General features: G+C 41.2%; 1 protein-coding gene across 3 annotated transcripts in view; it reads left to right on the top strand.

Moving 5' to 3' along the window:
• LOC126863783 (pseudouridylate synthase RPUSD2-like) overlaps window positions 1-18,290 on the top strand; it is a 174,849-nt gene that overhangs the window by 142,899 nt on the left and 13,660 nt on the right. For all 3 annotated transcript variants that reach the window (XM_050614289.1, XM_050614290.1, XM_050614288.1), the window contains one exon: window positions 1-223. In XM_050614289.1, coding sequence (XP_050470246.1) covers window positions 1-223 — 223 coding nt within the window. The remainder of the gene's footprint in view (window positions 224-18,290) is intronic.

Here is an 18,290-nt window from a genome sequence, read left to right as displayed (position 1 = left end):
GCCTACGGAAAGTGTACCCTTACTACTTCACCTTCACCACGTTCACGAAAGGAAGATGGGTGGGCGAGAAGATCCTCGAGGTATTCGCCAGAGAATTTCGAGCGCATCCGGCAGAAGAATACGAACGTTGCATTCGTGCAGGCACTTTGACGGTGAACTATCAAAAAGTGGACGTCGATTACAGATTACGGCACAACGATCTGCTGGCCAACGTCGTCCATAGGTAAAAAAACTTTGTACCTTCCACTTTGTTGCCCGTTGATTGGAAAATTGATCGTTAAAAATAGTATCGAATTATCGGGAATATTCTCGAGACATAATTATTTTATTATCGCTCATAAGCTTGCAATTTCTGAATGGCGATCAAACACGACAGTATCCTCGGAGAATTTCTCTCTAAACGATAAAACAGTCAACCATAATCCGTTGCTTCTAGCATATGCTAGTCGATGTGATTTCATTCGGACATCGTCGTTGTCGAATAGAACAAGAAACATTTGCGTTAAATTCTATTTAATGGAGGATGATAGATCGAAAGAAACGCGGAGGAAAGATAACAAAAAGCAGGGATCCCTGTCCGAAGTGACTTACGTTACTCGTCGTTTGAAACGCGGCAATTGTACAGGACGATTCTGTAAACTGGGACGAGATAAAACTCTTTTCCGAGCGGAACAGGAGGGGGAGGGATTGAATGGCTTAACGAGCACTATTTTTCTATGCTTCCAGACTTTCCTCGAATGCAACTCGCACGTTCCTTTTCTTCTTCGTCGTCTTTTTTCTTGCGTGATATTATGTATCCCTTAATGAATCCCTTTTAATGGCATCCCCTCGTTATTCTACAAGCTGTTGAATAGTTCGCGAAAACGATAACGACGTATTCGGAGAAGTTTATGAAAAAATACAAAAATACGTTTATCAAACGTCCGACGACCAGTTTTATTTTCATTAAAAGATTCGAAAGTCTGGCACATTTTACTTTCATTGCAGATTCAAAGCTCCGAGATATTTTATTTTCGTTACAAGCTTAGAAATGTTTCGCGCGAATTGTATGAAAAATAATAAAAAGTTTAAAGATTGATCTTGTCATAGATTACTCTAAAATATTTTACATACAGAGATAGAAAATATTCTGTACTGTATCGTAGTGGAGATCGATCGCTGCGTAAAAAATTCTATCAAAATGATTCGTATCGATATAATCTGTAACTCGGCACGAAGAAAACAGCTTCGGTCTTCGGCTCTGAAATCAAAGATAAATTCCTTCCATCTCCATTGACAGACCCCTTCCGCTCCCTCGTTCTTCCAACGATCAGGAGAAAATCAGAATTACGCGGAAATATCTTTACATTTCATTTCCAGTTCCTGCCGTCTGAAAATTCGTAGATCCGTCTGTTCCCCCTAATAACCGAAAGTCGAACGATCTTCCCAGCCAATAATCCCGAAAGAAGGTATTATCCTATCTTGACTGAAATCGGTGGCAGACCGTCACCGGATGAAAGAACAAGAACGGAAATCGCTGGCACGAGTGTTCCCAAGTGCGAATAACAAGAAACCGGCGCGTTATCCTCACGTTCACGGTGGAACCGCAGGGTGGAGTGTCCCTCGATATCCTTGGCACGGATATAAAGGAATCTGTGCCTCGCTGTTAAACGCGCCATCGCTCAACCAGGTTCCTATTATCAGCACGGTTATCGTGTGCCACGAGATTGCGATTCTTGCAGCGGTGTTTGAATTTCAAGGACAGCCGTGAAAAAGAGAAACAGCAGAGAGAAGAAAGATTCGGTCGGTGGACACGTTTTTACATATACGGCTATGTACAAAAATATCGAGAACAGTTGGTTAATTTTGGCAAAACATATAATCGAATTATGAGATTAAGCGTAAAATTTGTATATTTCTTTCGTTTATAATATTTTATAATATCGTTTCTAATACTGGATACGATAAAATATTGAGACTATTGTCTGTTTTCTACAAGATGTGATTCAATTATGAAATTACGCGCTGCATATCTATGCAAGATCCGTAGATCCGTTGAAAAATTAATTTGATATTTGAGGAAGATTATACGGACATTAAGTCAATCGTACGTGACTGCACGAAATCCAAGGCTGAGGATTTTTTTATTGTAAAACGAACCGAGAGAAGGATCGCGAAATTTCGTCAACGTCGATGTTTCAAGAGATATCAGCTAAGATAATCCACGACAAACAGCAAGAGAAATATCGTGCGAAATAAAAGTGAACCATTCTGCCACTATTCGTCGTTTTATTTATGTAGAAGAAGCGAAGCAATTGGACAACTGAGTGTTTTAAGCGATATACACAAGTCATATAGAAAATCTTGGAAAAATAAAACAACAAATATACGTACTTCAAAGAAATACATAGAATCCATGTTTAGGACGTATGGTCGATTACGAGAAAAAGATAGACTTTGTACGATTATAGAAATTATGGCGAATTACGAGACAAATAGCTTTAATTTGATTCGAACATCCTTCTGACTCGAATAACCCTACCTTACTTTATTTGCACAAACATTCGCCGTCTATCTATCTATGGTCCATTAAAAATAGCGATTCGAGTTTGCGTTGCGATCGAGAAGAAAGAGAAAGTGAGAAATTGGATGGAGATCGCGAGCTGTTTCGTTCCGAAGATAATTGTATTCGATAAGTGTCCCGATTTTGAATAGACGTTCCACACATCGACCTGCTTCCATGTTGGACTCGTTTCTATAGAGGTCTTTAATGATGCTTTTAATGATACATCTCTTCGGTCTTGAATATCAATTTTTAAGCGCGTTGCCGCTAATTACCTGGCTTGCTGACCGACTTACAAACGTATTAAAAATTTTTCCGTGAAAATAACCTTCTCGTTCTACGTTCTCGTTTATACAATTCTTACATATTGTTTCGCTGTTTGGTCTTTAAATGGTCTTTAAAGCACGATCTAAACAGCGCGGGAGAAATCATTTCGTTGATAAAAATTTGTTCAATTTCGAACATTCGAGGTTCGTGCATTTCTACTTCTTTTAGATGTTATCTTCGAAGTTTCTACGTAAATGTTAATCGATTCCAGCTTCATAAGCATAATATTATCTACTTATTATTCTTGGAACATATCCAATTTTCTTTTCATCCAACGCTGCAAGAATATGCTCGAACATGCTCGAATATGCAAATACCATTCCTTGTACATGCAAATTAATTCGATATACAAGATCAGATCGATTAACAGGAATTAAATAGCGATAAATCGAATAATAAGAGAATCATCGCCGCTTCTCTGAAACATGGCTCTTACGTAGAATCGTTCTCCTCGCCCATTAGGATCCATCCATTTTCTTGGGATCAATGAATCTTTTTATGACCAACTCATCGAACGAAATAATTCGGAAAATAGTTTCGACGTTTGGAGAATTTACGAGCTTACGATATTTGTTTGTCGTTTCTATCCTCCTTGTGCCATATCATTTTCTTGGTGAACGGAAACGCGGCTAATTAACTCGTCCGTCGAATAAAAAAGTTTGCTCGAGGTCGCCTCGTGTTTCATTCTTCCATCTAGAATATTAACCTTCGTTCTTTTATTAACCGTCTGATTTGCATCTAAATCGCGTGACATTGAATTTATTTCATCGACTACGTGGATTCCTTTCCTCGGTCACGCATAATATTCAGGCCAGTGGCGCGAAACCGAGCGCGTTCGCTGCCTCGTGTGCAACGCCTGCCATTTTAATCGCCAGGCGAGAAGCCACATGGTACGCCCGCGGCGTAGAAATCGCGCTCGGATCGCGACTGCTTCTCGCAATTGCACAAAAGGCCTCCTCGATCAACAGGAAAGCCGTTCCTCGCGGGTGAAGGTCTCGAGAATAGATGATTCGGGTCAGCCTGTTACTCGTCGCGGACAATAAGACGCGGATACTGACGTCACTCTCGATGGAAAGATCGTTTTCGAACGATAAGCGCTGTTAATTGCCGTGGCATTCTTGGATTAATTGCCCGATGCCGAGGCCGCCATTCTCTGTTACTCGGTGCGAAATTCTTTGGAAAAAGTCTCGATATCGTCGTCCGGATGTTTCTACGCTACTTAGAATTCATCGTAGGATCGTTCGTTTCGTCTGACGTCGCTTGATTTTAAAAGTGATTTTCTTTGAATTACGATCGTTTGTATTTGCGATGATTTACGTTCGGTTTCACATTTGTCGGCAGCGAGAGTGGTTAAAGCGTTAAAATTGAAAGTCTCTTCTACGATAAATTTGCCAACGATCGAGTAGATACTTTTTATCGGGACGGAATTATCGCTGCGTGTCTCTCGGCTCGCCGAAGCTGAATTTTTGAAGAACACTATGCTGTACCGACAGATTCGCGAAACTCGCGACTCAACGTTCTCGAGTTAATGCTCTTTGCTCGATGCTTGCAGAAACTTGATATTGCTCGACGAGTTAATGCTATCTGGTCGCTTAATCTCCGTTCGGCAACTTGGTCGTTTCAAAATCCTCGTGCAACGAGGCAACTTCTAATTTCGCTCGTCACTTTCGCAAGCGAAGAAAAAGTGGTGAAAGAGTTTAACGGGTTTTCTTTGTGGATAGATTTGGTCGTGAAAGAACGTCTTACGAGCTGCGGATGGAACATCATGGAATTTTCGTGGAAGGACTGTAGTGGGAAATCGTACGATTAATCGGACTTGAAAGCGCGCGAGTTTTAATCGTCAAAGCATAAATCCGGAAAGATCCGAAAGGAGGCAAGATGCTTTTGAACAAAGAAAATCAATTACCTGCGCGTATCTTTGCGCAAAATGTATCTACATATTTTATATTCTCGACTGCATTTTTTCCCCTCGTTCTAGCCACGCTGCCCGTAACTTGGAATTTATCACTGCAATAAATATTCGCAATTGTATCGTGAATTTCAAGTAGAAGCCAGTTCGTATAAGGAATAGTCAAACATCAGGTTGAGGACCAAAGTTTCGTGGATCGCGTACCAAGGGGGTTAGCGCTAATTCCGTCCATTTACGGACGAATTTCGTTTGCTCCCCGGAGGGAAAGGAAGAGAGCGAGCTACAGGTGCAAGATCAGGCGGAACGTCAACTGCGCTTTAATCACGTTTCGAGTGTTCCTCGAGCAGTTTATTAGAGCTTGGCTTTTCCACGCTTATTATTCCGTACGATGTTTAACGAGCGAGCGTTTCAGCTCTGTCTTCCACTCGCGTTCCGACTGTATCAGCGACAAAGTACTTTTTAATGGCGGATGACTACGTTGGAATACATATTTTTCATTTAAATGCATATAACTATGAGGCTGCTGGACGAATAATCGCAAGGTTATCGTATTTTACTGTTTCTACATTCTCTGCGTTCAGCATTTCATAAAACTTTTGATTTCATATTGTTATTCGAGATAGTCAAATATTTGATTAATAAATTAACAATAACGTTATTTTTTTATATGGATGAAATAACGGAAATAACGGATGAACGATAAACAAATAACGTACGAACATGGTTAATATATTTGATTCAACCATTAAAACGAAGGAAAATAACAATATTTTAAAAAGTGTCGTGAAAGGTATCGTAAAAAAGTACTCAAGGATATCTGGGTTAATATCGAGTAACTTTTATACGAAACTCGTTTATCCTTGAACACGCTTGTCGTTTTTCGAAAAAAGGATTACGGTTAGCTCGATAAAATCAACGTGCTTAACACGTAGAAATCAAACGTACGGTAGATACGTTTTTCAAATTGTCTGAAAATTTTCTTCGAATTTCTCTTGAAGAAGGAGAAGTTCATAAAACGGTATAAACATAATTCGACGCGTGGCGTTTACATGTTTTCCGACTAGATACCGGGATAACAGTGACTCGAATTTACTATCCCGCGACTCGTAAATTGGATTGACCCCATAAACGTGCCCCTACTCTCTACATTTGCATGCTTTTATCAGAATCTATTGCTCGAACGGAATCAGTTTCGTTCAACTAGATGCGTCCTCTACCATTTAACGAACAATTCCATCGACGATCCATACTTGTACCGATCGCATTCTTTAACGCAATTTTTCCTTCTTCTTTCCCCAATTCTTCAACATTCGAACATCTCTACCGTCGAGATTTTTAATTTTTGTATCTTTTAACATTTTCTAAATTTCGAATTCTCTAAATTTTCGAATTCTTGAAACTTGAAACGATCATTGGCGTTTTCCTGCCGCCTAAACGCAAAAAGTGTACGTCAACAGGGGAATATCAACCCCTCAACAATGTCCTCTCATGTTGTCACAGACTCGATTAAAAACAGCGAGGATCCCGAGATGCCGCTGTCTGCCTGTATTCCCAGAGAATTTGCATTTCATGAGGACACCGAATTAGTTTCCGCATGCATTAGTCGGCTATTGGATGGACACACGATATTGTAAGACGAGACACGAGCCAGAAGCCCTGGAGGATCAGCTCGAAAATTGCAGAAAGATTAATTGTTCGTTGACCGAATTTATTTATGCTCGTCCCGATGATAAATTGTTCCTGTCACCTGTCCCGCTAGAGATTCTTTTCAAAGACATCTCGATTTGTTGTTGAGAAAAATTTAACAGAGTCTTTATGGGAACGGGGGCTATATTTAATTCAATGTAATTTAATTTAATTTAATTTAATTTAATTTAATTTAATTTATTGATCTAACGGATGACGATAAAAGATTAGAGCACAATTTGTATTTTTATGTGTAGTCAGATTAAAGATGAGGAGAGTATATGTTATGCTGTGTGCTTTAACACGCTGTAACAAATGAAAATTGAAATTTCTATATAAAACTTTTGCGTAAAAGTTGGCAAATGTTGACGGTAAAAATTGATAGAAACATCGAGATAGAACGATTCAAAATTCGCATAAGCTGCTCGTTATCGTTTCGGTTCGCAGTCAATAGGATTCAGATGGCCGACACGTTCGTTGATAATAAAATTAAATGTCGAGCCTTTAATCTTGCGGAGCGCGATTCGACGAAATCGGCAAGCGCCAGAAATATCGATGGATTCCGGCGTAATATTTGCGGATCCATCGAAGTTGGAATTCCCAGTTTATAACGGGGCGACGCTTTTCCAATACGGATCGTGCGATTTCGTTCGAATGGCTTTCATAATTTACACGCGTACGCACGCGTACGTATATACATGTAGGATGGAAAAGACGGCGGTTCTACACGAAGAAACGAGTCAAAAGCATAAACCAGAATATTTCGATAGCAGGCTTCGCTTTCTAAAAAGTCGGCTTTAACTTCTTTCCGTTTGTACGTGCGTGTACGCCTAATTCATATTTCATCGAAGCGTAATTCCAAGGTAGAATGGCCAATTATCTCCGTCAGTCGTATTCAAATATTTTCCAATCTCTTATTCGTTCTATCGAATAACGGAGAACTTGAAACAAAATATACGGTAAATTTAATCGCTCTAGAAACTGTCGTTCTTAAAATTATTTTCCTATTAATTAATAATAGTACGAAAGAAATTTCTTCGAATCGTCTTAAAAGCGTTTCAATGGTTTCTTACATTTTCATGAATATTTTTTATTACCATTTTTGTGTTTTATTTCATCAGATACTTGAACGACCTTTTGTTTTAATTGCCGCGTGTTTTAATCGGACGCTTCCTGCGTATGCGTACTATGTATCATTTGAAAATGGACGTACGAAGGGACAAGTAGTTCGAGTAGAAAATAAAAAACACGCGGTAAAAGTAAAATTATGTCGGGACCAGTGATTGAACGTTTCTGTTTCGAAATCCTCTTTGGAGCATGCATTTTATGGGACGACGCGACAGCTGATTCGTACCGGTTGGTCGAATAGAGAAAAGTTTTCATGGTCTCGTGGCTATCGATCCATGTCAACTTCAAATTCATTTTTTTACCTATGTATGCGTATACAAGCTTCTCTGGTGGTCCAATATTTAACATCCACTATTATCTCGCCAGACGGTTCTTAAATTTCTCGTACCATATTTTTCCCTCCCCTCGTCGAATTTTTCCGTCTTTCCGTTTCTCTCCGCGATTATCGAACATTACGATCCAATCGATTCGCAATTTGAAACGTCCTGAATAATTACCTTGCCTCCGTTCTATCGTTAAATGCGCAACTGCAAAATTCGAGAACCTGGAAAACCTACGAAATCTCTCAAACCGTGATCGATACTCCACCTAAAATTATCTCCCCTTGAATTCGCCGCAATTATTCGATTATTCCAGTTTACGAGTTACCGTTTCGAAACTCCTGCCGAAACTTGTTTCAAAACTTGTTCCTCCTCGGAGCTGAATTCCTTTAGTCTTCAGATTACAACAAAATCTTGGATGCAAAAGGAGGCAAGAGAGAGAGAGAGAGAGAGAGAGAGAGAGAGAGGTGACGTAACAGCTTGCTTAACGAAGCTGGTTGGCGTTGGTTAATCCTCAAAGATAGAGGGTTGCCGGCATGCACTGGCGTCGTTGGTCCGCTGGTAAGTCAAACCGAGTGGCAAGGGATGGGTCGAGCGTGTTGCGGGTCGAGGACGAAGCTGAAGCTCGGTGACAGGTTGATTTATTAGCTCGGACCGGGTGCACGATGATATCTGCAAGGATCGCAAGTCGCTTGTTTTTCGAGCTACACGGTATCTGTTACTCGCGAAGAAGCAAGAGCCTGATAGGCAGACCTGGTGCGCGAGATCGTAGATATCAACCCTTCTGAGTTTCGACCTTTTGCACACGCAGCCGTTCACGCATCGCTCGTCTAGGGGATCGATCTTCGTTCTAGTAACTTGCCGCTCTCGTCCTGAATCGAGTTAAGCCTGGGGTGTATTTAACGCTGGAATTGAAATTTTCCGAATAACGGAAGCGCCAAGGGTTTACAGGCTTCCGTGTAATTTTCCTGCTTCGATACCTCCGATAGGAAATTTAAGCAGCAGCGAAATTAGAAAAATCTCCAAGGTTTTGTATACTGGAATTATGTCCAGTTTTACGGTTGAGCGTTAAACAACTACGTCGGGTCTACTACGTTCCTCGAACCATCGTCGATTGAATCGTATTTTTCTATCGGTGAAATGCTTCTTAAATTTGAGGAAAATATAAAAGAATTATTGCTCGTCGATTATATTACGATCGCTAGTATGTTCCGTATATTAACTCGGGTGCCACGTTACATATCACGGGCGTGTCTCGTATTTTCTCATTCACGCGCTGTCATAAAGCAAGGAAGCAGTTGATCGCGTCATTGTCGCGCAAAGATTGCTCGTCAGTACCTTCGCGATTCCTCGACGAACAGAAGAAAATCAACGAGTACGAACAGATACGCCGTTCACAAAGGGACTCGACACTGAAAGACGAAGAGTTTCTTCTTTTCTTTTCCGTCCTTTCGCTCCTTTTCTTTCTCCTTTCTTCTTTTCCTTTCTTCTTTCCTTTTTTTTTTTTCAAACGTTAAAAAATATCCCAAAGCTCGTTTCCTGCTTGTTCCGTAACGGTTTCCCCGCGCCCGTTCCGGTCAAGTCGCTTTTGTGCCATGTTCCTTCGATTTGCAGACTATTCCGTGGGAACTCCGGCCTCATTGTCCCGTCTACGTTTCTCTGTTCGTTGTACGCCGCGAAAATGGAGGAACGAGCGCGCGCGGACTCAATGTATCGTGCCTCCATCGGCACTACAAAAGGAAATGACCGAGAAAGGACGGATCGGGAAGAATGAAATCGCGGATTTCGCTTCGAATCGGCCCCCTTTCCTCCCCACTTGTTTCAAAATTGCGCGTTTTGTTCGCCGAGGGTCGTTTGTCCCGCGACGATTTTTTAAAACGGTCATTGTTTGTCCGACAAACGTCGAAAGAATAGCTTCGGATTGGCTGATACTTGTAAATGTATTGCTGCTCGGATTCGTAATAATTGGTGGCTTTCTTTCTTATCGTATATATTGTTATTGCCTCAAATTATACAATTATCTATCATTCGTGTAAGTCGAAGATGCAATTCGACGAAAAGCTAGGTACTATCGTAACGTCACTCGAGTCCATTTACGCGACCAATTTTCATCCATCTTCGATCACATTCCTCTTCATTTATACCAACCAATGTTAATTATTATCGATATGTCAATATCATCCGACAACGTACGATATTCCAATTATTACATATAATTATTGGAATTAACGCGCGGTACAAACACGAGCGTAAAAAAGGAAAACGAAAGACCTACAGAGGAGAACATGAAAACGTGGTAATCCGAAAAGGTTGCAGAGAATGAAACTTTGTAAAAATAAAATTCGAAAAAGAGTCGACGTATCCCTCGCGTGGAAAAGTACTGGACGGAGAAAGAACCGGAAGAGAGCTGTAAAAACACGCCTAAAAGCCGTGCCTTAAATGAGATAACGAATGAAAGTTGACGATGCAGGTATATCCGCGAAACGGCCAAAGCCAGCGAAAACCAGTAATTCGACGAAATTCACTGGGATATTTTACCGCGGTGGTTACCAGTGGAACATTTTCTAGCGAGAGATGGAATTTCCAGACAGTGGACGGAATTACGAGGGAAGGGCATAAATTCAAGGGTTGGATTGGCGCACGAGGCAACAACTCCGGAGCCACCAGCCGTGCTCCTCTTCCGCAAGTTCCAGAGCTGGCTGCCAAATTCAGCAACAAGTTCGCTTCCGTAACGGGGCGGCGTACAGGAGATGTCGTGGCTACGACCAAGTCCTCCTCCTCTTCCTTCTCCTCCAGCTTCTGACAGAGGAGAAGCGCCGATGGACGCTTGTATTTCTTGGCAACCACCTCCGCCAAACATTGTCACCGACCCTACGTCAATTTCAAGCAACAAGTACAGTTTCCGTTTAACTTTCCGTGCACACAACCTTCCCCCGGCTCTCGCCGCCATTCTAACCGGTCGCCTTGGCACTCGACCTCGCGTTTCGCGATAACACTTTTGTAGACCACTTATTCAGCGAGCTGAGATACACTCTTATCGCAAACCCGCGATTCTTATTCCCGCTGCATGGATTAAACGTCGCTTAACGAGTCGGCGGATCTTTATGCAGCTGTGCGAGTAAAAATAACGTGTCCCAAATGGGGTACCGATAAGGCAGCTACGTCGCACGAAAGAAAGGTAAACCAGAGGAAACGTACGATCGTAATTTTGTGGGATGGAATTGCATTTGATAAAATCAGCGAATAGGCGTACGGCGATGTTCGTGAAAGTATAAACATTTAGCGTATGCAAGTTTTATTGATGTACGCTGCATCTCGTAGTTGTAAAACCGCCCTAAAATGTTTCATTCTTGAACAGGTTCGAGATATCGCGGAACACGCATCGATGAAGAGATTAATTAGCTTCGTGGAAATAAATGACCAAGATGGCAGAAAATCGCTGTAATATAAGAGTAGTAATTTTGAACTTTCTTTCATCCAACGTCTAAAAGTCACGTCTAAAAGAGTATCGACAGCTAAAGACGATCTTGACGCGGAGTTCTCTGTATCTGTCAAGAACAACTGCAACCATTGAAACTGCTAATAATCTGATTCTCGATTTCCCATTTTGCCCGATCAAAGTAATTGACTACCAAGCAGATGTAGCGCGCAGCTTTGTCCTTTCACGGATCATCCCTGGCGTGCGTTTAATTGCTCCAACCAAAGATTCTTTATCTTCCTGCATTACGGAACGACCCATCGTTCGTCCAATTATTCGTTACGCCGCAGTTTCTGCAGCTTTTCGGAGCGTCCAAAGGAAGGTTGGTCTTGTTAGACGCTACTCGAATTTTCCACGAACATAATGAAACGTCGATAGGAAGGGAATGAATAATCGGAAAAGCGCGTCCTCCACCCTCTTAGTTTACTATTCTGCGTATCCTCTTCTTTCCTTTCTCTTTCCATTCTTTTTTTATTCCTTAAATAATCCATCCGCTGGAATAAGTAATCGCAGCGGGGCTGGTCTCTTACGCTTCGAGTGCTTTCGAATTGGCGTTCGATCGACGCAATTAATGAAAACGTTCGTAGACACGAAAGGTATCTGTGTTTTTTATTCGTAAAACACGAGAGCGAGAGCTTTGTTCTCGAATGAAACACTCGTGGACGCGAAACAGCATAAATTGAGAACGGAAGGGGATGGCTTGTCTTCCGTTTAGCTGGTTAAATGCGTTTCTAATTCATTGCTAAAGGCTACTCTCGTGCGAAATTGCACGACGTGTCCGACGGAAGCGGATCGTTCGACCACGGAACCGCTTCTGGCTAATTGAATTATCCTACCCAATTTTCCGTGTCGCCAGGGACATGCACGAGGGCGGTTGTCGTAGGATCAGTCTCCCTGCGAACGAGGGCGGAATTAACGCTTCTGATCGCATCCTCTTTAGGTTTTCGCGTGTAGCGCTTGACGCAGGTAAAAGTACCGAAAACCTCGCCCTCTTCTTCGTATTCTTGGATCTTTTATATTTTCTGTAGCGTGGGTCGCGCGTATCTTGCTTCGCACTTTTTAATCGCGTATGATATCAAATATTTTAGTAAAATTATACGTTAATGACTAAGAGCATTCCTTGCATCGCGAGACGATCATCGACCCCTTGCACTGCGAATTTTATTTCAATTTCGTTATCAGCAGCTCCCGACGCTTTTAGACGTTTTTATTTGAAATTTACTTTGACTAAAAAATAAGACAATTTAAATAATTAAACAAAGGAAGAAAGAAATTCACTTAAATAGCAGTTTTATTCGCACTATTGTTATATTTTGTAACTTTTAAGTGTACGATATATCTTGAAACAATTTCCAAGACGCAATTCTGGTTTTCTTTCGTACGTTTCACAAAAGAAGGTGGGTCTCGACAAAGGAACTCCCGAGATAAAAACTGATGCCGAGTCACGCTCGACGTAGGAGTGCGAAGGGTTAATGTACAAAGTCTTTCGCTTATTTCCTTGATTATCTGTAGCATTTATTCGAGACAAGGAAGGTCGCTACTATCTGATCTCGCGCAGAAAATTTCGCGGTTTAATTAAATTTTTGCTAAAAATTTTACCTCGCCATCGTGATAATAAAATAAAATCTTTTTGTCGTTAGTCGCGCGTCTATAAGGCGACCATTAAGTGGAGAGAGGATTGGCAACGGAATTAAAAGGCCGTGTTAGACTCGATAGAAATATTGAATTTCCATGGAGAAGCGTCGCGTTAGACGGTCTAGACGCGTCGCCGTGTCGCATCGGCTGACATTTGAAAAGTGCAACACTCACCGTGTTACAACTACGACGCCTTCCAAATTTAACGCGGGTCGCATACCGACGTGACATGCATCTCCAATGAAATATGCACGGCTGTTTCACACGGGTTTAGTCGGTACATCGGTGAAACGGTCGCTCACGAATCGTCGATAAATCGCACGAGTATTAAATCGACGTTCTTCGATTCTTCATTCTTGTTCACCAGATAAGGTATCGTAAAAATATTATTCAGCGCTATCCGGAACTCGTAATATGGTACTCGTTTATCCTTCGACATTGTTTTTACAGACAAATTATCATCGATTTGATACGAATTGTCGTATCCTCGTATATTTATTTGATTTCTTGCAAATTGATATTTTTCGTTAATATCGATGGATTAAAAGTCGTCCCCTTGAGTAGAATTTTTGCGAGATAAAACGCTAATTACTCGTGAAAATCCAATGTGAATCATAAGAACGTGAAAATATGAATTGCAAACCGAGCGTCGTTTCACTGAGAATTTCCAAATATCACGTAGAATCGTGGAAACATTTCTTACGTACAAGTATTTAAATTCATGACGACGATAAAGTAACGGTCGATGTAGCGTTTGAACGAGTCGCTTACAAGTATAAGCTGGCGACATTCTGTAAATCTTTCCGTGGTGTCAGCAGCTATCGTCGGCCAATTATTCGCGATCTCGAAAAGCAGTCGCGCCTAATTATTAGATCACGGCTAGACCGACGTCGAACCTCGTCCCTGAGCTCGAAAAGCATTTTCGTAATTCCGCGTTGTCCGGCCTGACTCCCGAAATAAATCCAGATACTGGTTGTTCGCGGCGGAAACGGACCGATCGTCCACGGTGGATACAAAATGGAATCCCTCCGAGAATTATACTCTCCAACACTGGATTTTCTCCGATGTTAGTTTCCTTCGAATCCTGAATTTATCGCCGTTAGGTTTCCATTCGAAAATCGTCGAAAGAAATTTCTTACTAATTGCGAAAGAAATCTTACTTCGTTTCGGAATATTTCGTTTCAATTTGTACGCTACATCTTTCCACAGGATCGAAAACTATCGCTGGAAGAATTAAAATTTCAAACAACTGTTATCTCGCAACATTTCCATATTCTCTCCGAGTTGCCAGCTTTTGTATTATTCCGTTTATTCGTTGCACTTTCGCTCGATTTATTATTCCGTTCCTTTCACGCTACTTCGGCTAAATTTTTAACAATTCACCGACCTCGAACTCATTGCTTGACGGCGGCTCCGCAAACGGGCCACCAAGTTCGATTAGTTCCATCATAACTCGAGCGATTGCGGATCGCACAGCCAAAGGAGCTTCGTCCCCGGTTCGACCCCGATAACCGCGGGGCAAACTTGCCGAGATAAGGGATACTCGTGGTCGATTCCTGTGCGGTTATCTGGCGAGGTGGTGAATCGAAAGGTCGGGACGTCGTTTGTCACCCAGAAATCGTGTCCTCCTTCCCTCTAAACTTTGAATCGCTTTCCCAAGCTGGAAGAAACGTGTTAATTTCAACAAAGATCAATCTGTCACAGTTGCAACCATCAACTAACTTTATCCTTCGCAATATTCTGAAAATCTTCTTTTACACCCGTTCGATTCGTCGAATTACAATCGCTTAAAGCTCTCGATATTTTTCCTTTTTTTAAATAAAAGTAAATTCTAATAGGGAGAAGTTTATCAACTCTTTCGAGGCTGACATTTTTTCAGACGTCGTACAATTTTATTCGTGGTAATTAGCGCTAATGGAAATACAAATTTCCCGATGTTGTCGCAAAAAAGATATAACGCAGCCAAATTTAAGATTAATTCGACCAAAAACAACTACATCTGTCGGTCAGTTTGTTAACGTTTAATTTACTAGTACGTTAAAGTACTATATAGCGTGTACTCGATATTAAACGCGATCGACTGTATTCCAGCGTAAATGTTTTAGTTTCTGTGGTTAGTTCGAAATATCCGCGTAATACCGTTGCATGAAATTTTCCCAGTTCTATCAGCCACGTTTCACAGAGAAAGCAGACGGAGCGAGGAAACCTCTGCCAATCAAGCTCGATTAGAAACGTTTTGCTGCAACATCTAGAAGCACATTCGCGCGTTTCTCCTTTTTCTTCAAACAACCGTGCGTGTTCTCGTATTTGTTTTCTTACTTAAACATTGATTAATTTCATTCAAATATATATATATATATATATATATATATATATATATACCCTAAATTTCCTCGCAATAACGTTGCCGTACGATTGAATTTCGCGTTATTAACACTAGAACTACCACAGCAGTCGAATCGACCGGTTTTACAATTTTATTTTAAAATTCCCACTTCGTGTTATATTTTTTCTCCGCAGTGATGTAACGACTTTCGCAACGATAACTAAAAGAATTATATAATGAATTTTATTTTGTCTTTTATGTATTCGAACTGAAAATAATTTTGTACCAAGGCCACTTGTACCAATACCAGTCAAAATGCCTGGTACTTGTCAAAGTGTAAAAGGGTGCTGCGATCTGTTTATCGAACCCCGATTAACCAGTTTCCTCGCTTTGTACAAATTGCCACGCGTTTTTCAAATTTTTACCGCGTATCGCTCGATACGACGATATCAGCTTTCAGGAAAATTCCGGATCGATCGTTAGATCTCTAGATGCTGATACTGGAAATACCATAGCAGTGAAAATGATTGGTTCTACAATTTTATAAATGTGTCGACCCTCGTTTAGGGACGATGGTCCCAGATGGATTAATAATATCAAAAATGTACTACACAACGTGGAATTGCTTCTGTAAGAAAGTAATAAATCGATAAATATAAAAATATTCTATTATTACGTATTTTTTAAAGACCAGTCATTTTCACTGGTCTTGGTAGAAATAGCTTCGTGTTAACTATCGGTAGTGTTAAAATGCAGCGTGCTGTAATAAAATTTACGAAGGAGATAATTATACAACTGAAAGTAATTGAAAGTTTATTTCGGTATTGCGGTATTGCGTAACCGTTGGCGCGTTAATCTCTGAGAAAAAGGAAAGACATTAACGGAGTAGTTACAGTGTGTACTTTGCGTGTTACATCCTGCACGCATTTCGCGAAATAAAGAATACTATGCTAGATGTACCATAACGGAAGAGAATGGAAGATAAATATTTCTCTTTATTCCGAGAGGAAATATTTTTAAGACACGTCAGGCCATTTTCTCGCGAGAACTCGCTCCCTTGGTTCTGTGTTGTAATTTTACGGCGAGAAATCCTGAAATTATTTACAACAAAACCTCCTTCGATTTAATCCGGCATTATGTAACGACTCTGCGAAACGAACTGATGCGCGAAGATTCCATTCGGTACGGACATTATCCTACAACGTTTGTTTAACAGCCGTCAATTTCCGTCACGCGTATCCCCCCAGAACGCTAAATTAAGCAACGAAGGATAATAAATATGTCGATCTGTGCCTTCCGAGATCGATTCGCTGCCAAAAGTCGATCGGGCCAAATGCGCGAAACAGAGTCCCAACGACTTCTTTCTCGACCAGGCGTGAAGAGTTCGCGCGATTTATTGAAAGAGGAAACAATAGTTTCGAAATAGACCACGTTTGTTTGTGGAAGAAACGGAGTTCGCGAGAACTCGTGAAAGTGCTTAAAGTAATTTCTGCGATTCGAAAGATATTTATTCGAAGTAAATGTACGTCAGATAATTATCAATTAAAAATAACCAAGTATATACAGTCAGCCATGAAAACCTTCGTACACGCTGTAGCTAATCTGTTTTTTTTTTTTTTTTTAACACCAAATTGTGTCTTAGATCTGCCGTATCTTGCATAGAGAAGATGACAATTCAAAGACAGAACAAAACGAAAGAGACTGTGCTTTCGTGAAACTATTAGAAAACTATGGAAATATGTCAGCTAAATTAAGTTTCGAAATACATCTATCGGACGAAACATGCGGAAGTTTCGATCGAAACGAGCAGTTCCCAAGGGACTCTTTATTCGACGACATTCTAAACAAAAAGGGAAGCGACGAATCGATCTCGCTGGCAAGATGCTGTTCAACTTTTAATTGTAATGCTGATACCTCATCGCCGAGCGATCCGAAACTTTCGAAGAAATTCCTTTCCACCGTCGATGCTCGAGCTTCTTCGTTGTTTAATCATAATGGTGTCTTATTTCGACCGAGGTAATTATTGGATTACAAGTAAGAAACTTGCTCTGGAATCCATTTTATCGGACAACGATACATCATGGGAAAAGAAATTGAATTACCTTCTGAAAAGTCATCGTAATCTGATAATCTCTGCGATCAGTCAGCTGATTCGCCGACTCGTCCAACTACTAGCGTATTTCTAACGTAAAAATAAATTGTTTGTAACTCGAGGAGTAAGCTTCGAACGACGATTTCGTAATTAAATGCTACGATCACACCTTATAAATGTCCCTTCTTCTCCGACACTTCGTATAAAAACGACCGTATAAAATTCAATTCAACGACCGTCGTTCCTCCAAAAAATCCAGTCGCCACGCGCCGTTTCGAAAACAGAGTGGAATCGTCTTGCACTCGAGTCGACCGAAAGACAACCCCTAGAAATTACCCGGACGCGAATTGAATTATTCAAAGAGACGTCTCGGAAAGAAGGGAGAAACGTCCCCCCAACGATACTTTCCTTCGCCGACAAACAGAAGGAAACAGTCGGTGCACGCGGCGATAGAGTGAAAAAGGAAGAAAACGGAAGAAGAGCCAAGACACGAAAACGAAGGAAAAACAGAGAAGGAAGAGGAGAGAAAGCGCGAAAGTACGGTGAAAGAGAGAAGCGACGAAATGGAGGATGAAGCGCCGCAGAGAGCATTGGAAAAAGGTACGTGGCAGAAAGGCGGAAGAAGAAGGCTTCGCGGTGTTTTTCTTATTGTCTTCGAAAGCGAAAGAGTGCCGACGCCACGCGACGACTAGCGCAGTTTCAAGGAATGCATTAGGTAGATGGAACGTGTAATTGAACTCGCCGAGAACGTACACGAGCTTATACGAGGAAAGACTGGCCACCTGTCGTCGTTGCGCCTCCTCTTTGTCCCGTTTTCACGATCGTTTTTCTCTTCGTATCGCCATTA

Source organism: Bombus huntii, chromosome 3 (genome assembly GCF_024542735.1).
Source record: "Bombus huntii isolate Logan2020A chromosome 3, iyBomHunt1.1, whole genome shotgun sequence".
In the NCBI taxonomy this organism is placed as follows: Eukaryota; Metazoa; Arthropoda; class Insecta; order Hymenoptera; family Apidae; genus Bombus; species Bombus huntii.
This window is presented reverse-complemented; position numbering and strand designations above follow the sequence as displayed.